The 21,710-nt window shown below is 45.5% G+C and overlaps 1 protein-coding gene across 9 annotated transcripts in view; it reads left to right on the forward strand.

The window, feature by feature from the left end:
• The window catches only part of SUSD6 (sushi domain containing 6), a 93,284-nt gene extending 75,432 nt beyond the window's left edge, over nucleotides 1-17,852 (forward strand). For all 9 annotated transcript variants that reach the window (XM_071427165.1, XM_071427163.1, XM_071427164.1 and 6 more), the window contains 4 exons: nucleotides 5,878-6,075; nucleotides 9,027-9,165; nucleotides 10,299-10,720; nucleotides 11,725-17,852. In XM_071427165.1, coding sequence (XP_071283266.1) covers nucleotides 5,878-6,075; nucleotides 9,027-9,165; nucleotides 10,299-10,720; nucleotides 11,725-11,750 — 785 coding nt within the window. In that variant the 3' untranslated portion in view covers nucleotides 11,751-17,852. The remainder of the gene's footprint in view (nucleotides 1-5,877; nucleotides 6,076-9,026; nucleotides 9,166-10,298; nucleotides 10,721-11,724) is intronic.
• Nucleotides 17,853-21,710: the final 3,858 nt, after the last annotated feature.

Below are 21,710 nucleotides of genomic sequence, written 5' to 3' on the forward strand. Positions count from 1 at the left end.
ACAGAAATCCTGCTGTAGGGCAATCAAAGTAGTACAAGAAAGTTAGGATCAGGCTTCAGGGGAAACAGCATGAAAGCAATGGCATGGCCTCTAGCACTGGGACAATTTAATTGGGTGCTTCTGTGTTCTGCTTCACAGAGATGTTTGCTCACCAGGTTAGACCTGCTGACATGAGACATCAGGACAAGTTTAACCAGACTAGCCAGGGGAATATTTATCTTGATTAGGAGGGTGTTTTTTGTTTGTAGGATGTTTTTCTTCTGTCTTGATAGTATCTGTTAAATGGAGTAAATGTTGTAGATGAAGAAAGAGAAGTACTGAGCTTAGCATCTTCCATTTCTAGTTTCCACATCACACAAAAATTGTGCTATGTCTAAAAGGCCAGGAGGTGTTAACAGTATCCAAGCAGGCACACGCTGAGGGCGTCCAGCAGAGCAGTTGTACGCACAAATGGCTTCCAAAGTGCTTCAGCATAGACCTGTAAGGCTCCTCTGCCACTGCTCTGAGGGTAGGCAAACCTGCTAGAGCACTTGTGTGGTCACTGAGGGATTTACCTGAGGCTGGGTCCAGCTTCCTTTTGAAGTTGCCAGGATTTGGGCCTGACTCATGTAAAGAGCAACTTTATTTTGTCTAAACTGTTCCTGTCCTAGTTTTAGTGACCTTTGTGCCCTGCTGTGGAGAAGAAGAACTATTACTGAATGTTCAGTGTAAAACAATTGTCTGTAAGGTGAGCAATGCCGTGGCTTGTTCTCCCTCAGTTACAAACTTACAGTTATGCACTCTGGCAGATCATGGTTTTTGTTTGCTTCCTTGGTTTATTGGTTGGTTGGAGTGGTTTTTTTTGTTTAGTTGTTTGTTTGGATTTTGGTTTTTTTTCTCATAAAACTGCATTCTTTTAAGGAGAACTGGGTTTTCATCTCTGTATAGTCAGATGGCCCAGTAAAACAGGTTAGTGACTGAAAAACAGTTCAGCTTGGTGCAGAAAAGAGGGGTGTAAGACCCCTCGTAGAGTCCATGAATCTTACTGACTGAAGAAAATAAAGAGACAGTACCAAGCAAATTAGACTGTAGAGAGGTCTTAGACTTCTATCTGGTGTTATGCCTGTGCAAAGAAGGTTAATACTGGGGAGCTTTTATAATTCTGTGACAATTATCCAGTCAGATTGAAGTATGATTTAATCTTTCTTTGTATGTGTGAGTGGAGTGTATTGTTCTTCGTGCTTGCCACAACAGGCTCATCCTGCTTGAGCTTTGTAAATCTTCTGCTTATCTGTGAATTTCACTCTCAGTGATCAAGGCTCAACTGTGCTTCTGTGGTTTATGTTCTGAGCACTTAAACCTCTCACTTCTGTGTCAGCACAGAACAGACCATATGCTTCCATCTGTGGCATTATATATGACCATGGCTCGGGTTTGTGTCTTTGTTACATTATGCTGGAAATGCTTTTAGTTCTGCATCAGGTTTGCATTCAGGACCGCTGCTCAGCTCCAGCTCAGCCAGGACATGAAAGAACCATTTCATCCTTTGGTGATTAGATGAATCAATTGGCCAACTGACATCTCTTACTGTCTCTTCTAAAAGAAGCTGGATTCCAGCTCCTCACAGCTGTCTGTGAATCTGGTGGAAGAGGAAGCAAGTGAGGATTGCTGCTTTTAAAGGAGAGCCATGGAAAAGGAAGCTGGTGAAAGTACAATGTGATGTTGCTGTTGCTGCAACAAAAAAGAAGGTTCCTTAGTGTTTTGGTGGTTATTGCCAAGCTGGTAACAGCTATTCAAAGAACATCAGAGCAGTTAGCCCTCCTTGAAGGAGGACAGTATTTTTTCATGTGACCAAAACAGAAAAATATGGTGCTTATAAATGATTTGGTGGGGTGCTGGGTGGAGGTACATACTGGCTTAATATTTTTTCATTTACATATTAAAAAACTGTATATTAAATACCTAGTGGTTTGGAATGGCATTTACAGAAGCTCCAATGCATAACTTAATTTCTGCCTGTCAATCTGGAAATGACAATTTCTTTACCTGTGAATGGAGTTTAATGATGTTCTAAGTCTTTGGACTTCTGTTTCCTTTCTGTTTCCTTTCTGTTTTCCAGCAGCATATGCTGACAGAGAACCAGCTCTCTCAGGAGATGCCCTCCTAGAAACAGGGTCTTTGGGAGTATTTGCTCCCTTTGTACAAAGTGGAGAAATGCTTAAAACCTATTTCTGTGTATACTGAAAGCTTGATGAATCAAGATCCTGGCAATAGCTATGTGAGCCTAGAATGTCAGTAACTTCCTAGGAAGTTGGTAACTTCTGTAACTTGGCTCTCTTACTCTTCCCTCCCTGGCATGAACATTTGTCTTAAGATGGCTCACAAGCCTTGGGGTACTTCCAAAAAGACGTGTGTCAGGGAAATTCCTGCATATATCTTTCTGTTCCCAGCAGTGAACCATCCCGACAGAGCCATGCTCCAGAGCGGTAATACACAGTTCACACAGGCAGCCCCAGCCCCTTCTGGCTGCTGACCACAGCCAGGCACAGGCTGCTCTGGGTCTGCCTTCTGGCAGCAGTTGGTGTACCCAGCTTTTTTCACCCCTGAAGTGTCAGCGCTTTATTCTGTGGACGGCAGTAAATGGGATGCTCTGCCTGGTTCTGTATTGCTGTGAACATACCAGTGCTGCAAGCTTGGGCATAAGCTTGGCTGCTGGAGACATAAAGGATGGTGCAGAATCAAACTTGTACTTTGTCTTCTGTTAGCCCCAGTTTAGAGTGCACATATGGAGGCAGTTGAAGAAACCTGTTATGGAGAATGTGAAAGCTGAGGGCAGTGAAAGCTTAGGAAACAGGTTGCTGCATTGGCTGTCCCAGGTATTCTGGATGCCTCTGTTATGCTGGACTGGTCCCTGCTTTGCAGAGGTGCTGCATACTGTCAGAGATGCCAGGGACAGAGAGCTGGTCTAGCAGGGAGCAGAGGTATTTGACTTTCTCACTTTTTCAGGTACCACCAGTCCATCATTTTACCCACCCAAGCCTTGCCTTCAGCAATTTTCAGTGCCATTAACACTGTCTAGTAGACCTCCCCAGAGCTGCAGGCTCTGAGCAGCTTTGTTCCCCTGGGGCTGCCTTGCAAAGGACAGTCCAGGATCAGCTCAATCATGTGTGGAGGGTGTTGATGTTCTGGCTGCCTAATCCATACCTTTTTCATCTATTTCCCAGCACACAGGCAGTGTTCTTCCATCATTTTAAAATTGACATTTTAAAATACTTGTGCACTCCTGGATGCTGTGATGACAAATGAAGGTTGGGGGTAGAGGGAGGGGGAGGTGGTTGATTCTGTAATCCCTTCCCTGAGAATAGGACAAGTCAGGCATAACTGCCTGAACACTTACCAGCTTCTTCTCTCCTTTCCTGTCCAAATGGTCTGTGGAGGTGAGGAGGAACCCAGTTTGCAGTTCAATAGCTGTGCATCTCCTGAAGACCAGATCAGGGTTCTGCAGGTGCCTGATGTGGTGGTGTTTCCAAGCCTTTGAGAGTGCTATTGCAAAGTAAATGAGTTCCTGTTCCTTGTTGGCTGGCTGATTTTTGTACGTAACTGAGAAATCTCATCAGTGTAGGTGGCACTTCATGATAGAAGGGGAACCAACAGTGAGCTGCTTCTGTGTGCAGAAGGGCTCCTAGTGCAGTGGCCAGGCTCAGCTCATGGGCATAGCTCAGGAGAAAAGGGAACTGTGGGACTGAGCTCTTCGCTGCAGTGAGCAGAAAGATGCTGTGCGTGACTCCCAAGCAATTCCAGGTACCTGCTGTGCTATAAAAAGCTGTAGGGAAGTTGTCCTGTCTGCTCTTGAGTTTTGGCAACCGCTGTGGTGGGGCTGTCTTTTACCCGCAGCTCTCCACCTGTGCCAGGAGAGGTACCTGCTAAACTGCTAAAAATGTCTCTGGTGCTCAGGTGGTTTTGCAATTTTTAGCACAAAAACCTCTCCTGGACTGCAGATGAATCAGGGCATTTGTCTATGTGCTTGAATGTGAAATGTGCCACTAATATGTTGCTTTGCTATGATCCCAACTGCCCTGAGATGTTTCACAGGTTCACTGTGAAAGGAAGTTCAGCCTCATAATGTGCAGGATTAAAACACTGGTTACAAAATTATTGCAGAAAGAAAAGATGAACAGCACAGAAGAGGTAACAGTTAAAACTCATGAGGCAAAGGACAGTGGCTTCTCTGAAGCTTATTTAAGAATAAATCTCAAGAACAAAGTCCTCTTGAAAAGCTGCTGCTTAGACCCCTGTTAACCTTTTCTGAAGAAGTAAATTGAATTGCAGTTATAAAGCTGGCAGAACCCATACCAGAGCATTTTTGCCTTCAGTCAGCACTTCATCTCAGGGTTTATTGGCATTTGCAAGCACTACCTGTGCTGCATTCTCACACGTGTTTAGGTTCAAGAGTTGTTTGCACTAAGGCAATGTGGCAAATTTTTCCACAGAGAATGAATCTCGAGTTTTCTTTTGCTTCTTAAATCTTACTAAAAATCCAATTTCTTGAACTTTGCCCAGCTGTTTCTTGCTGTTTGTCCCACAGTAAGTGGGTCACATTAGAGGCAGAACATGGGAGAATGTGTGCTCTGGGGTTTAAGGACAGGCCTGGGTCACCATGCTCTGATGGAACACCCTGGGTGGGTTGACTGATTTTCCATGCCCCAGAATGTCTCCAGAGGGATCTATGATGTATTTTCTTTTATGAAGTCTGGGAAGCTGATGTGAATTTTAAGGGAAAAATCTGGATTTCTCCATCTTTCAGCCAGGCAGATACATGTCAGTGGAAGTTATTGGTGCTGTTCTGAAGGGTCATTGTGACCTGTCAGAAGATAGGAAGTTCTGAGCAAGACAAATATCCTGTTTTCAGTGCAGTTTCCTCAATTTTGGTTTGTTGTTTTTATTTGAATGGCTGTTGAAAATTCTGCAAGAAAAGTTCTGGTATGTGCCAGATACCACATGGGCCTATACCCACTAGTCAGGGTAATGGAGGTGCAAAAAGGAATGTGAAGCACTTTTAACACTCATACAGCACTTTTAACACTCAAACAGAGGGGTTTTTTAAGAAATGTTTTCCTAATACATTGAATTCCTTTTTAAAAGTAGACTAGAACATTTGGTCCTAGGAGAAGTCCCCTTGAGATGATCAAGGCCAACCTTTGATGGAACACCACCATGTAACTAAACCATAGCACTAAGTGCCCTGTCCAGTGGTTTCTTGAGCTTTTCCAGGGATGGTCACTTCACCATCCCATGTGCAGCCTGTTTCAATGCCTGACCACCCTTTCAGTGAAGAAGTTCATCCTACTGCAACAAAGCTCTGTTGCCATTCTTGTTGGTGGCATATCTATGTAAAATAGTCAAAATCTGTGTGCTTTTACAGGCTTGTAGGTTGCCTTATGATGAGGCAAGTCTGCACCTTGGCACTGTGTACCCATAGTACAGAGGGGTTTTTGCATTCCTCATTCCTTTCAACAGGTCTGACACTCTTCCCCTGCCAGACGAATAGGAAAGCCTGGTTGTTAGGTTCACCCCAGTCTCTAGTGAAAAAGCTGTGGGGAGAAGATAGCAGTAAGGATTTCCTGGGCCTCTCTCATGCAGAATCTGTGTTGTGTCACAAATATCACCAGTATGGTGCCTGCCAGTTGGACTGTACTACTGGGATAACAAGCAGTATTTATCAATCACAGAAACTTTATCAGAGGTGTTCTCTGGCACTGTGTAACAGCCTTTCTGCTCAGTTTTAGTAGTTTCCTAATTTAGTGGGTGTTTCTAGGTGGAATCTGCCTGTGTTTCATATATACTGTGTAAAAGTCTCTTCTTCTGAGATGTCCTTCATGATGCTTTCTTTTTTACCAGATTGTCCCCAGCCACCACAACCTGAGAATGGAGGCTATAAATGCCACCCTAGCCCCTGCAACAACCCTCTGACTTCAGGCAGTGTCATAGAGTATCTGTGTGTTGAAGGCTACATGCTGAAAGGAGATTATAAATACTTGACATGCAAGAATGGAGAGTGGAACCCAGCCATGGAAGTCAGCTGCAGACTTAGCCCAGGTGAGTGCTCCCTGACTCTAGAATTGCCCTTGCATTGACTTTTCAGATTATCCTTAAGCACTTAGTGTGATGCTGAGGAAGTCCATATGGCTGTCTCTCATTGCTCCAGCAATTTCATAAATGCAGCTCACAATCATGACTCTTTCTTTAAAATGTCTCTTCAGTAGCAGCCTGTCAGATGCAGACTTAGAGTCCCTAACACAAGGAGAAAAGCCGTGGACAGGAGTATAAAGTAGGAAACTTGTTACTTATGTGGAGCCTCTTATCTTGAGGCTCTCATCCCAGGAATGCTGGAAGCCCTAACAGTAGCATTTTCGATGCTGTCTAGTTTTCCTTGATGGGTTTGATTGTGCATCTCCCTCAGTGGGTCTGTGCTCGTGTGTGTGTGTGTGTGTAGAGTCAATCTGCCTTGCAAACAGGTTAAGGAACCGTTGGTTTCCTGTGCTGAAAAGATTGATGGTGCTGCTTTTCACTGTACTGGTGGGAAAGGACATTGCTGACAAATGATTTCTGCTTCTCTCCAAATAGAAGTGGACAGCTTTTGTTTTGTGTCTCCCCAGCTGAACAGGAATTCCTCCATCAAAGCAGCAAAGTAAAAAGATTTGCAGGAAAATATTCATTGTACAGCTCTTAATTTGCCTACTACTCTTCTGCTTTTAACAGTGGGTATATTGGATAAAAGGAGAACTCTCTCCCCTCTTCTAGGTGGGCATCTTGTTGATAGAGCCTTACTGCTCAGTCCTGCTGAGCCAGCAGGATGTACACTTCGGAATTAAGTCTCATAATACATAAAGCAAAATATGTCAGCTTAATTGGAAAGAAACAGGGAAAAAAAAACAGTACCCTCATCAAATTCTTTATGGTGCTCACTGCATACCTGTGATCTCTGGAACGTACTGTCCCAAAGACACTGTCTTTTTATGCCACTCCAATAGCCCCTTCCTGTGATTTATAAGGAAGGATCTGAGAGTTTACCTGGCAGCAAATAAATCCTGAAGGGGTTTTTCAAATTCAGCTTAAGCTTCCTTTCTGCAGTGATCCCCCTTCCCCTTGCTGCAGCCAGGCTGGAGAGCAAAGCTGTGCTATTGCACATAGTGTTCTCTGAGTGGCATTCCTGCATGGTGGCACTTGGTCTAGCTAAGGGATAGTGTTGTGATGAACAGAAACCCCTCAGATTTCTTTAGCATCTTGAAGGATCAGTGGCATTATCAAAAATATGGTGCCTCAAAAGTCTGACCCAATGAAAAAGCCATTGCTTTCACAACACAAGCTTTAAATCAACTGTTCAGGGTTAGAGATAGCTGACTCTTAACTAGTGGGTCTCCTTCAAAAGGCTCAAAGAAGGGGAAGGAGGTGGGAGACTCTAGCAAGGCAGTAGTCTTAAAATTATTGGTAAGGGTAAGATCCTACCTGCTTCACAGAGGATATATAAGTCCCTAGCAGTTATCACATGTTTTGTGCAGCTCTGAGCCTGTCAGCCCCACAGCCTTTTGGCAGTTTATTGTATGAGGTAGTGACATTTTTTTGGCATATGAGATGGTAAATATTCTGGAGTGCACCCTGGATAGTGAGCAGTTTGACAGCATCATGTACTGATGCTGAAAATGGGTCATCTTCCCTTGTTCCTGTTAGTGCCCTGAGAAATGCTGGAAGTTAAAATCCTTACTCAATCCTATTTGCCATAGAGAAAAATGTGCTAGTCACTGGTTTTTGGTTTTTTTTGGTTGTTTTTTTTTTTTTTTTTCCCCTGGAGAGGGGTCAAGCTACTTCTAAAAGATTTCAAAGAAACAAGTTCAAAACACTTAAACCAAGTAGGTTTGACCCCAAGAGATGATGCAGAAAATTGCAAACTAGGTTTCCATCTTAAATGCCTGTCTTGGGATAGATTTCAGCCTGTAAGCTTAAAAATAATGATCCTCCAACTCTTTTTTTTCTGTTTACCTGTTACTCTGCGTCTCATCCCTCATTGCATGTGTCCTGAATTCCCTCTGCAGTTTGAGCCCTGTGCTCCTGAAGAATGTGTTGGATATAGAAGAAGGAACTGAGGAATTGCATAAACCAAATGTGCAATTCACAGTAGTATTTGCTGATGGGTAGGTGAGGCTTTTTGGATCCCTACCAAAGACACAAATTAGGGACAGAAACAACACATAGAGACAATTATTTCCTCAAGAGAGGTGAAAGGACTAGTGTACTTCTAGGCATGGTATGCAGTGCTCTGCAATACCACCTCCAAGCCATTCTCTCTTCACTCCCAGCTTATTCCTGCACAGGTCCTTTAAAAGCCAAATTGATTTCCGTGCAGTCACACAGCACAGCTGCAGAAGGGCAGGAAAGAGTAATATGAACAGGGCACATGTACCTAACACGGAAAACTCAGCACCCTGAAAAAACATCTGCCTTCCTTTTCTATCCTCTGGCATTTGTTTGTGTGTGAGTGAAACTTAATATTTTTTGTGTCTTAATTGTAATACGTGCATAATAATACCCAGCCAGTTGACTTCCACCCCTCTTTGCAAGGCTGTTACATTAGTTGAGAAAAAATGGTTTTTGGAACTTTTTCTGTTGTTTGGCCTAAAATATGCTGCTTATTGTGCTAGACAATTACTGGCCTTGCTGTGGTGACATCATGACATTCTCTAGCTTTTGCTCAGGCAGATCTATACATAGCATGACCCTTACACCATCTGTCAGTTCCCATGGCCTGCTTCCCTTGCTTTTCTGTTTGCTGTGTGTTTTTCCAAAGGACCCTTGTACGTGCCTGTCTTATTTTGGGTTCCCTTTACAACTGATGGAGAGGTGTCAGCTTGAGCTGCAAACTGAGATAGGTGATGTGTCTTCTATGGGAAACTTGGGTTCCTTGCACCCAGGAGTAATTCCTGAGGAGCAGTGTGAATGTTTTTCCTTCTCTATGTTACGCATTTTACTTTGTGTTCCCCTTGGTTTTGTAGAGAAGGACTCTCCTCCCACAATTGGAGTGCCCACGCTGTCCATAGTAGCCTCTACAGCAAGCTCTGTCGCCCTGATTCTGCTGTTGGTTGTGCTGTTTGTGTTGCTGCAGCCAAAGCTGAAGTCGTTCCATCACAGCAGGTAGGTGTAGCTGGGTTTGGAGGGGCTCAGAGGCCCCTCTTTGCAGTAGAAACCCATTCAGGTAGTTGGGTCAGACCTTTGTTTTGGAGCAGCTTGGCTCCTTGCATGTCTGTTCCTCTTTTCATCACCTCAGGGACATCTCTGCCCCATCCTGCTGATCCAGCACTTTTCTGAAATGGTGGTCTGTGATGCCCACCTGCACTCCCCAGTCTTAGGTGCCACTCAGTGAGTGACTTCCTTATGCTGTTGCCTTGGCTTTGAATGGAAAAAGTTACGATACTTACTAGCCTGGCTGTAGATCAGTTTCCTACCTCTTCTAGCCTCAGATAGCTACTGAAGTCTGTGCCTGGGTGTATAGATGTGCATCTTTCCCTGACTGCTTCAGGCCCTGTGGACCTGAAATTAAGCAATACTGCTCTTCATGTAGATACATGTAGCAAGTCTGCCATCGTTTTCTGCTGCGGGAGGAGAACCCTCCTGGCCTGGGTTTGTGGATGAGAGGAGAGACCCAGCCATAACACGGCTGCCAGCTAAGGCAGACACTCCAGCAGTGGGGAGGTTGAGAGGTGGGGCCCTGCAGTCTGCCCTCTTCTGAAAAGGCCCATACTACTAGAAAAGAAAAATTTTCTCTCAGGTCTTCCGAGGCCAGATGATTCATGCTGTGCCAGAGCTGTCTTCCCCATCCTGCCAGAGGTTATCTGGCCGGCAGCAGAGGCAGCGGAACAGACAGTGCTGGGTATTGTGGAATGTAGCAGTGCACCAGGCTGGCCTCAACAGTGCTCTTTGCCAAAAGCACAGAGCTGAGTCATGACCTTTGTCAAATTTAGCTATGGAGGTAAGTGGGGAGGGGGGGAAGCATTGTAACCTTTTCAGCTCTTGCTGCTAAATCCATCGGGTGCTGCGAATTACAGCCCCTGCTCATGTTTAGTGGCAATTCACATAGGGCTCCAAGACTGTGCTTGCTTGACCTTTTTTAATCACCATTCAAGTTTCTGTCCTCCCCTAAATTGTGAGAGTTAGAGTTCTGCCAAGGGAGGTTACTTGGGTTCTTAGTAAGATATATATATATAGTAAAATAAATACTCAACTTGATTTCTTTTTTCTCCCCCCACTTTGTTCCTTTGTTTTTTGAGGCGGGACCAAGGTGTGTCTGGAGATCAGGTCTCTATTATGGTGGATGGTGTCCAAGTGGCCTTGCCATCCTATGAAGAAGCAGTATATGGCAGCACAGGGAATTGCATTCCACCCTCAGACTCCCGAGTGCAGATCGTGCTCTCAGAGGGAGCTGGACAGAATGGACCCAGAGAGATGCAGCAGCCGGACCAAGGGGCTCACAATACCTTTGAAAGAGAAGATGAAGCCCCTGGACATTCTGGACTGTGTGAAGCCAGTGGCTCTCAGCGCTCTGAAACTGTTCTTGTGCATCAGGCTGCTACCTCTTCCTGGGTAGCTGGTATGGCTAGCAGTAGACCTGTACACAAAGAGGTCCAAGATTCAGAAAGCAGTGACATACAGAGCCTTTTATCACTCACTTCCTCTGAGGAATACACAGATGGTAAGTGGCTTGTGCAAGAAGCACTAAATTAGACCCTTTTAAGAGTAGCTTCTGAGTTGATTATCTAGGGTGAAAAATGGCAAGGGATGCCCCTATGTCTGTCTGCCACTAGAGCAGCTTTTGAACCGATCTAGTCTCTATAGCATGTTTCACCTCTTAAACATGTAAGCAGTATTTAATACCTTCTGAAGAATTCAGTGTTCTCAGAACTGGGAGCCTAGGGCAGTCTGAGCAAGTTTGTCTACTGCTTACTCTTGTTGTAACAAAGGATTTTCAGAGAAATCCAGCCTCTAGCATCATAGTGCAAAAGCAGTAAAATAACTGTGTTTGTGGAAACTAAGTTGGTGGGAGTGGGAGGACATGCTTGGAATACAAACCCTTTGTGATGGTTGGGCTGCTTAATTTTTAGACTATTTTAGTAAGCAGCTTTCTGCCACAAAGCATTCAGTGCTGCAGCCTTAGCCTGCAAGACCTAAGAGGGATGTGCTTGAACTTACTGTAAAGGGCAGAGGGGCAAGTCTGTTGAACAGTCAAAACATCTTTTATTCCTCACTTCTGTGCTGTCCTGAAGGAGTGGCTTTGCAATGCCAGAGCTGATGTGAAGGTGTAGCTTAAAGTTGCTTCTGCAGGGACTCTGTGTCTTAGGCAAGAAATGTAACTGGTTTTTAGATAGCTCAGGGCAGAAATTCCCCTTTCCATGGTATTAAGAAATACTTTGTGCTAGGAGGGTAATGCAGGACCAGCTATAAACCCAGAGTGGTGATGGAATCTGTCCTTGGAGTTTTTCGGGGCTGGAGCTGGTGATGGTCCCACTCTCAGGGGCAGGTTGGAGCAGAGTCCTGCAGAGTTCCTTTGTGCTTTGATGTGATGACAGGAAGACACTGCATTGTCACATTATGAAAGTGGGAGCCTGTCTTGCTTTCAATAGTACTTTTTCTGGTGTGTGTTGAACTACAGAACTTTGACTACTTTTTCTATTTTTTTTTTCTCTCCCTGCCATTCAGATATTCCCTTATTGAAGGAAGCATGAGGTCTGCTGTGTTTGTCTAGTTTTCTCCATTTTGGATTTCTTCCTCCTCTTCTCTCCCTGCCTTTGGGACAGAAGCACTCTGTGCAGTCTTCCCCATCCTCGCAAGCTGTACCCTGGATACCTCCAAGAAGAGATGCCCTCAGCTGAAGATCCAAAGGATGTTGCCAGGTTGCCTCCTGGATGCACCAGTGGAGTTGGTGCAGCACTGGCTTCCCCATTCCATCAGCATCAGGGGCTCAAGGAACAGAGTGGATTTGAGCTCTCCTCTCCTCTTCCCCAGCCAGATGTTTGACAGCAGTCTCTGAAGAGCTGCTCTTTTCTTGTGCCTTTCTCCTCCTCACACCGGCTTGTTGCAGCTTATCAGCCTTTCTAGCCCTTTGCTGCCCAGAGAGCAGGGGCTAAACCTGCTTGCTCGCTGGGTGCAGACACACTTTAAATATACATATATATGTTACATAGGCTCTTCTTCCAGCATCCTCTGTGTGATAGGGCAGGACAGAATGCCTCACTGGGACTGACATTGGGCTTGGGAGGGCTGCAGTTAAGGGGCAGCTTGTGATGTCTAGAAGCGCCTGAGATGAGATGGGCTGTATGACAGCTTAGCTCTGCAGGAACAGTTCACTGAGAATTGCTTAAAAACTGAAGGCTGAGAAGTCCAACATGTAGGAATGCCCTCTGTTCCATCTCTGCAGGAGTCCATTCCTGAAAATGACTTTTGTCTCCTCCTTCTTCCTCTACCAGTGCAGCCCAGTGGAAGAGGTTCAGGTGTTTGAAAATACCATGACAAAAAATGCCTGTAGGTAGTGAATTCCTAGTGTAATTGGTGCAATCCCAAATTCCTTTTCCAGCCACAGCAGGTACTTGAATCCTGGGTAGCTGCCATCTCATAGGCTGGTGTGTCTTCCTTGCTTCATAGAGCAAAGGGTCTGCTGTTTTAACCTGCTGGGCTCCAGTGGGCCCATAGAGAAGGGCTCCTCCCTTGTGGCTGGGGGTAAGCAGCTTTTGTAAAGCTTTTCCTAAACACAGTGCCAGCCTGTTGCTCTGAGGGAAAGTTGAGTACACTGACAGCAGTGCTAGAGGACACCATAGCTCAGTGCTGAAGTTTTGAGGATTGTTTCAAGTTCTGGTAGAAGGAAAGAGAAAATTTAGAAATACGTGTACCTCTGCCCGCCACAGTTATCTACAGTAGGTCAGATTGTCTGTGTTGGGACTCTATAACTGCAGGAAGCTACGTTTGTCTGGGGTAGATGGTCCAAGTTCCATGGGATTGGTTTCACAAGAAGAGTTGTCTTCTTAGATGCATGTACCTTGTCATAACTGTCTTCAAGTAACCAGGGAAGTGTTTGCCCTTATGAGAAGCTGCTACATTTTTGAGTTGAAGGAGCAAAATGTCATGGCCTTACACATCATGTGGTAATGTACAGGTAAACAAGGATGCTGTCTTTGCTGCTTTGCTTTTGGTTTGCAATCCTCACCGTCCTCATCCTCGTTGCTACAGTAAAAAACCATTACAGCACTTGACAATAATGATAAAACATCTTTACGTATAGAATCACTGTGGCTTAGTTCCAGTTCTTTGAAATGGGGATTGGCCATAGTGTCCAGCTGTGTATTTGCTATTCCTTTTCCTGAATAGCTGTTAAATCCCAGGACACGTGGAACAGTGTGTGCCTGTGGATGGAAGAATCCCTTTTTCCCTATCCTTCTTATTGAGGGATGTTAATTTAAAATGAAAGTGTTTTAAACATCCTTCCCTGTTGCTCATGTTACCTAGCATTAACACAGGAATTTGATAAATCCCATTTGGGTGATTTAGGTATTTTTTTTTAAGTTTGGACAGTGAAAATTTTGTGTCATTTTATGGTGGGCTGTGGTATCTCAGCTTCAAGAGCTGTAGAGGACAAATGTCGTTTACACATCTGCCATTGGAATTTTTAAAAATAAGCATGGGGACGATTGTGTTTAGCTTTTTGACTGTTGGAAATGGTCTGAGCTTGAGCAAATTCTCCTTCACTGGTTTATTGGAGGAGTTGAGCTGGTGTAGTGGTAAGGGAGTAGGGAGGAAAGTCTGTGTGACTTTCCTGCTGCCTAAAGAGCTCAGAGCAGGAGTTGTTTTTTATGCATTTAAGGTTCCTGTCTGCTCAAACTGACCCTCTGCAATTCAAGGTATAGAAGTTGGGAATGTGTTGCCTTCCTGAAAGGGGTAGTGCTAGTTCCAGGTTGGTGGGAGAAGCTGGAAGCTGATCCCAAGGCCTTGTGCTGGATGAGCACCTGCACCACCAGCAGAAAACACATCCTTTGTGGCCTGGCCTCCTCTCTGCTGTTGTAAAACAAGCAACTGCCAGCTTGGAAGAGAAAATTCAATTTGAGTGGGGAAGAAAAGGAAGCAAGCTCTACAAAGAGGGAGTACTTTAATTTCACAGAATCACACAGAATTAAGTAGGTTGGAAAAGACCTTTAAGACCATCAAGTCCAACCTATGTCTGAACACCACTTTGTCAACTAGACTGTGGCACTGAGTGACTCCACCACCTCCCTGGGCAGCCCATTGCAATGCCCAGTCACTCTTTCCGTGAAGAATTTCTTTCTAATGCCCAGCCTAAACTTCCCCTGGAACAGCTTAAGACTTTACCTGGGAGCAGAAACTGACCCTCACCTGGCTACATCCTCCTTTCAGGAAGTTGTGGAGAGTGATAAGGTCTCCCCAAGCCACCTCTTTTCCAGGCTGAACAACCCCAGCTCCCTCTGCCTTATCATAGGATTTGTGCTCCAGACCCTTCACCAGCCTTGTTGCTCTTGTCTGGATGCATTTGAGCATCTCATTGTCCTTCCTGAATTGGGGGGCCCAGAGCAGGACACAGCACTCAAGGTGGGGCCTCACTTTGCTGAATACAGGGGGACAATCCCTGCCCTGGTCCTGCTGGCCACACTGCTCCTGGTACAGGCCAGGATGCCATTGGCCCTTTTGGCCAACTGGGCACACTCTGGCTGATGTTCAGTCTGACATCAGTCAGTGAACCCAGGTTTTTTCTGCCTGGCAGCTGTCCATCCCCCAGCCTGTAGCACTGCAGGGGGTTGTTGTGGCCAAAGTACAGCACATGGCACTTGGTCTTGTTAAAGCTCATATCATTGGATTCTATAAAAATTGTTGGAAATGGCTTTTAACAAGTTGGGGAAATGTGGAGGTGAAGGAGGGAAATATGCAAGTGTAGCTATTGTGATCAAGCATAAACAGGCAGTTTCTCTTGGCTTGTTGAGGGTGTGCCAGCAGCTTTCAGGCCAGTCTTCGTGTTGGCTGGTAATCCATCTGATTATTCCAGATCCTGCAGAAGAGCTCTATTCCCTGCAGCAAATCTTGTGGGAACAGGCCCCAAGGATCTGTGTGAGCCAGAATATGGAACACAGTTTGGAGGCATCACACTGCTCATCTTTATCCTCAGCTTTAGAGTTAATTTTCTTATAAAATGAGGTGAAACAGCAGGGAAGGAATCCAAAAGACGTCTGACAACTTTTTCAAAGGGGAGGGAGAGCAAGGCCTCACTTTACTGGTTATCAAATGATTATTACTCATTCATGTTTGTTTTAGTTCTGCAGAGGCTGAAGACTGAGATGTCTTTGGGTAGAGATACAGGAAAATCTACTTTGCACAGTCCTGTCTTTACTTGTGGGAGCCAGGCCTGAAGCCTAAAGATTGCTCAGATGTGAGCTGTGCTCTGCCTCAGAAGTGTTTGTTATCTCTGAGCTGAGTGTGCTCTCTCTGGATTTTGCCATGAGTAGATGCAGCCTGGATCTCAGTGTTGTGGATAGGAAGCACAGAGGATCAGCCTTGCAATATGTAGTACAGTAAATGAGTTTTTCCCTCCTTTTTTTCCCCCTGATAGGGCCACAGTCTCCATACCTTTTCTTCCACCACCTATGTCTGGGAAAAGATTTCAATGGGATGCATTTTTTCTTATTTAATACTCCCAACCTAATCATCTCATGCTTTGTCATATGTGCTGGATTCTGTGATATTCAAGAACATTAAAATTACTTAATTATATTGAGAAAAGTGAAAATAGCACTTATTTTAAAGCTTTCCATTATTTTTGGAGTCTGATAGTTGAGGGGGGGAAGGGCATTTCAGAAATTCAGGATATTATGTGCAATAGAAAAACTTCCTTGCTCCTTTCCAGTTCCATAGTTCTTTTAAAAACTAAATGCAGCTCATTGCAGTGTTTACAGCCCAAGCATTCTAGAACTGGACCAGCCTGAGAGAACCACGATGTGAAGTTGGCAGTGACCCATGGGGAAGTGGGCCAGTCTCTCATCAGGGGCTGCATCAAGCTCACCTCAAATGATGAGCCAGCTTGGACTGTGTCACAGCCTCCTGCCGCCTTGAAGGGTTTCAGCAGCACTGGTGAGAGAGGGGATTGTGTGTTCTGGTTTCAAATAGCTTGTGCCTCCCCATCATTAATTGCAGAAGATGTAAAAATTAAGTCAGGAGAGATGCACTGAAGCATGTGAGCCTTTGGGGTTGTTGCTGAGTTAAAACATCATGAGTTTGGGAGGGAGAACAGCTTAATGCATTTTTATCCTTAACCACCAGGGAAGTTGCTGCGTAGCAGGACGTGTACTCAGCAAGCAGAGTGCTTTTCACCTCTTGGACATGTCTGCTGAGGTTTCTCCTTGGCCTTTCAGCTCTAGTGTGGTGAATTGTTTACTGCATCTGGAGTCTTAATTTGGCCTTTCAGTCTGTGGAGAACTCAGGTGTGTAGGAAGAAATCTGTTCCACATGCTTTGGGAAGAAACATCCTAAGGTGCTCCAAGAGGTGGATGACTTGGGTCAGTGCTCAGGAGTGGGGCTAAGAGAGCAACTGGCTCAGCCATTGGAAATAATCTGGGATGGTTCAGTCGTTTGCAGCACAGAAAAGTGAACACAAGGAGCTGTCTAAGGAAGAGCAGAAAACAGAGGTTTACTACAGGCTAATGAGCTATTGCAATCATGACCAGGTTGTAAGGAAGCTTGTGCTTTGTTAGATGATTTAGCATACACCAGCAGGCTTGCTGTATTAAAAAAAAATGTACAACTGGTTGGACACACTGAGCTGTCCTTGCTGACCTTTTTAGGACATACTTGCAAAAAATGTGGTTTTACTGTTCTGATAGCAGTTTAAACAAAAAATCGGCCTTGTTACTCTATCCAGATATCTATTTAAATAAATTTCACTTTGGTTTTTTGTATATAAATGCAATAAATCCCATTCATTTTGCACATCCTGCCTCACCCCATCCTCACCCTTCAGTCCTTACCAGGGAACAGCAGATTGAATTTGCTCTATGTGAAAATCTTTGCTTGCAGAAGAGCTTCATTAGAAAACAGTTTTTCTCTGCTATAAGCTTTGAAAGTGCAAAGAGGTTTTCTAGAGCAGGCTTCATTTTAAGGTGTATTTTTATACAAGAAGCAAGCCTTTTTCCAATCCTAGCACACCAGGACAGAACACGCCCCTTCCCACACTTCAGGGCTCTGTGTTCAGCACTGCTTTCAAACTCAGCCTCTGCAGGTGATGTTCAGATCTCTGTACCCACCAGAACATGTTGTGCTGATGCTCTGCATATGCTTTCTGTAAACTATGCTTTTGCTTCTGTCCTTGAGTGAGATCAGACAGAGGCAACTGAGTTCTGCTGGAAAATGTTTTAGTTCAGATTCTCCAAGTTGCTTCCTTCAAGAAAACAAAGTGAAGTTGTCTGTGAGGCAGAAGTCCAATGATGTGGTGGGTAGACTGCTGGTAGTTGCTGATCCAAGTGCAAGGGGGGAGCTTGATTGCCTTTCTGCATTAATCTTTTCTTTCCTATATGTGTTTTCTTTTTATCTGAATTGCACCACTATGGAATTATTTGCAGAATGGTACTCCATATATATGTGGGATTTAAAACCATAACTGATGCTGTGCAGGATGTCACTCAATCAGTTTTATTTTGCTTTATTTTATATGTATTTTCTGGTATCCTGTACATTGCAGTGGGTGTGAAAATAGTATTTTAATATTTGTACAAAGTTTAATTTAATTGTTCTATGTATATAACTGCATTTCTAAATTAAAAAAATTCTTTTGAAGTGAAGCTATAATTTCTTGTGTTTGTTTGTTTAGTGGGGTTTTTTTCTGTTTTGTTTTAATTGCTTAGGCCTTGTGGCCTGGAAATCTAGCAGATCATCAATTAATTTGTTGCAGTTGTAAAAACCAGGATGAAGCTAAAGCTAGGGAAGCTCAAATGGCTTGGGGAAGAGAGGTTCAGAGTTGGTGTAGCCTTAGAAGGATTGAGTTTCCAAGTTCAGAAGCAAAGGCTGCCCTTGGTGTGCTTGCATAGAATTCCTTGAGGAATGAGGCCAGGCTGGGCAGGGGGGAAAGGTTTAAAGAGAACATATATGGTATCAGTGGATTTCAGAGAGGAAGACAGGGTAAATATAATAAATGGCTAATTAATCTTTGAGTCTGTGTAAGAACAGTATGTATAGGAAGAGAGTGCTATTTTTAGAGGGGACATAGCTTTCATTGGTGAAATAATAATCCCAAGTGGGTAGCAAGACAGTATAGGAGACATTAGAGAGATCTATAGATACAGGGGTTCGTGCATCTGTGAGTGCAGAGGGACGCTGGGGCAGGCTCTGCTCTTCCCTCCTCTGTAGTTGTGCTGCCTTGGGAGGGTGGGAGAAGCAGAAACGGCAGAGTAGACACCCATTGTTCTTTCAGTGCAATATACAGTTCATTACTATTTTTATTAGTGTTTGTTTTGTTTCAAAAACTAAGGTAACTGCCTTTTCAGGTAAGTGTAGTAATGAGTGTTCCTTTCTTTTGACAGAATCTATCAGTAATGTAATAGGGAAGGGAAGGAGGGAGGTGATCCCTTTGTCCTGCTTGTTCAGAGCAGTTCTCAAAGATGTTAAGATTTTTGTGTAATTGTAGACATGACTTTTATTCTTGGGGAGGAACAGCCAGGTTAAAGAGAAGGGAAGGGGTGACATCTACCTTCCTCCTATTTCCATTTGTTCCAAAAATTATTCCCACACAGCAAGCAGATCTTACTGTAATTTTACTACTGGGAAACTGGAGCTCCCTGGTCTGTGCATACCTTCCTGTACCAGACAGTTGGCACATGGGAGTCATTGGCCTCCAGGAATTGTTTTTAATTATTGTTTTTCACTAGGTGATGGTCTCCTGCCACAGCAGTTCTGGCAGCCAGGAATATGCCCTTCTGGACACATTGGAAATTATTTGTCACCTCTGGTTTGCAATGAGAAATGACTGTGAGAGACAAGCCTGAAGGAAGGCAGCCTGCAGTGGGTGGTCCGGGCAACCTTCCTTGACCAGCTGGTCCTTTGGCGGAAGGGCAGAACGGCCAGGACACACAGGAACACCTCTGCTCCAGAACAGCAGCCCCGTCACAAAGACTGAGCCTGCCACAAAGCCTCTTGGAGCAACTCGCTCAGGAAAGGATAGATGGCTACTGCCCTCACCAGGCGTCCCGCCAGCCGGCGCCCTGCACTGCTTGGCTGGCAGCCGGCATGCTCCGTCCCCGTGGCTTGTCCGAGAGCACAAAGCCGAGAGCGCGGCGGTCCCGAGCTGTAACCCAGCGCTGTAACCCAGCCCCGCGCTGTGAGCCAGCCCCGGCCGGAGCGGCGCGGTCCCTGCTCCGAGCTGCAGCGACACCAGCGGACAGCTCTGCCCCTGCCCGACCCTCCCCTGCTCTGAGAGCTCCCCCAGCCGCTGACTTGTTTTTGAGGGTGTTGTGAAAATGCAGATTCCCCCTCCGGAAGGCAGAACGCCAGCAGGCTACGTGCCAACGAGCCCCGTGCTTCACAAGGGCTAGCACACTGCTCACCTGCCAGGGCCGTGCACAGGGCCCCTTACGGTGCTGTCACTGGAGAGGAGAGCCGAGTCTGGCCAGGACACACTGCCAGCCCCCATCCTCATCCGTAGTGCTACTTGGCAAAACTGAATGGTCTCTCTTGGCACCAAGCTGGGGTGCAGGGGAAGGGATGGGAAAGCACACTCAATGGACTTCCCAATTTTCTCTGTTCCTTTTTACAGGACAATGATGTTTACCAGCAAACTCCTCACCTTAACCTTCTGTGAAACACAGAGCTGAGCAGCCCTGAGGGTACCTTGGCATAAGGTGATTGTTCTTTGACAGCTCTTTATCATGTGGTCGATGGTGCATCTGTGGGATATAGCTCAGGCTTTTCATGTTACACCAGTGAGGAATAAACCAGATTTTGGGGCAAGAGGGCATAGACTGGTTCCAGTATTCAAGGCACAAACACCCTTAACTCCTTGTCCAGACATGCCCCTCTGATCTGGCAGCTCTTCTAGTGGTTGGTGTTTGAGATCACACTGAATTTAGCAGCTCTGTGTGGCATGCAGGGTTTATCTTCCAGGCTCATGTATCCCAGTGAAGTTGGGGGACACACTCCATGGGACAGACATGCTCTCCCGTGTCCCCACATGTGCCAAACCACAGCACCCAGCAGCTCAAGCAGCCAAGTGTCACTGGGCACAGAGCTGATGCTCTCAGGGAAGGAGGGGGAAGCTGTTGTGGGCTGGAGCAGCCTCTGAATACCGGAGAGCACCAGGGAGACCTGTCTTATTCATCAGGTTCAGTGGCAGCTGGGGTGAGAGGGCAGGTGGCAGTGGCAGTGCATGACCTTCCTGACAGGTCAGTGGCAGCTGGGGTGCTGTTGGCTGGACTGGGCAGAGTTGCTGGCTGCTTTGCTGGATTTGCTTCTGCCCCGGCTCTGCCCATCAGGCAGATCCTCCACTAAGAAGGGATAACATGTTACCCATGATTAGAAGGTATATATGTTCATCTTTAAACCCACATTTATAATCTCCTCATGCTGAGAAGATCAGGGGCCAGATTTGGGAGTAGCAAAGCTTTCCTATGGAACCAGCTCCTGGATGGGAGCCAGAAGTGGAAGCCTGGTACCCAAGGGTGCAGATATGCTGGGTTTCTCATTTTGTGCTCTTCTCCCTGTGTGCTTCAGGGCAGTTTAGGGCTTCCCGTGAGTGACAGGACTCCAAACTTGCACAACTTTCCTCCATCTCCATGAGCCACCTGCACAGAATGGCAGAAATGTCCCTGTAACAGCTGTTTGCTGGAGATTTATTATCCTGGGTTCAGCTCTGCAAGATAAAGTTGTTACCATCCTACAGTCTGTTTCCCCATATAAATGTAACCTGGCTCCAAATAATTGCTTCCTCCAGGAAGCTTTAAAATAGTTGATTTGTTAGTGAAACTCTTCAGTATTTCTCTTATTGCCTCCCTGTGCCTTTTTCAACAGTTTTACAAATAACTGGGAATTTTATCTTTGTGACATCTCTGTGGGTGGGAAGGCCCATACTGCCCTTGTTGATGGAGAGGGGAAAAACAAAAGCACAGAAAACTGAAGTAACCTTCTCCAGGTCATACCAGAGGTTGTGTTTGAGGCAGGGAAACAAATGCTTTTAATGACACCTTCCCCATATGTTCTTCCAGACCTCTTCCAGACCTTTAGCTGCGAGCTCCTGTTTGTTCTGCATGTGGTGACCGAGGGATGGCCCCTTGATTCCAGCCAGGCTGTGCCCGAAGGGAATGACTGAAATGGTAATTCAGAGGTGCTGATTGTCCTCCTCGTGGAGCCGAACCAAGGGCAGCACCTGCTACATAATCACTCTCTTCTTACTCTGCCCTGTGGCTAATGGGTTTGAGATAAAGCGGTCGGGGCCTTGCCCTCGGGTATCAAATGGAGGCCCTGCTGTTCCCAGCCTAAGAAAGGTCCGTGGGGACTCCGGCAGTCGTGCAGGGAGGTTGCCTTCCTTCTTTACTGAATTTTGGCAACAAAATCAGGAATTTCAGAGCAAGGTGGTAAAAATGCAACCGAGTGTGTGAGGGCTCTGGGTACAGGGGTATGCGGTGCTGTTCCTCTGAGGCACTGGAATAAGG

The sequence above is a fragment of the Agelaius tricolor genome, unplaced genomic scaffold (assembly GCF_023055355.1).
Source record: "Agelaius tricolor isolate 1412-34295 unplaced genomic scaffold, bAgeTri1.0.p SCAF_5, whole genome shotgun sequence".
Lineage (NCBI taxonomy): Eukaryota > Metazoa > Chordata > Aves > Passeriformes > Icteridae > Agelaius > Agelaius tricolor.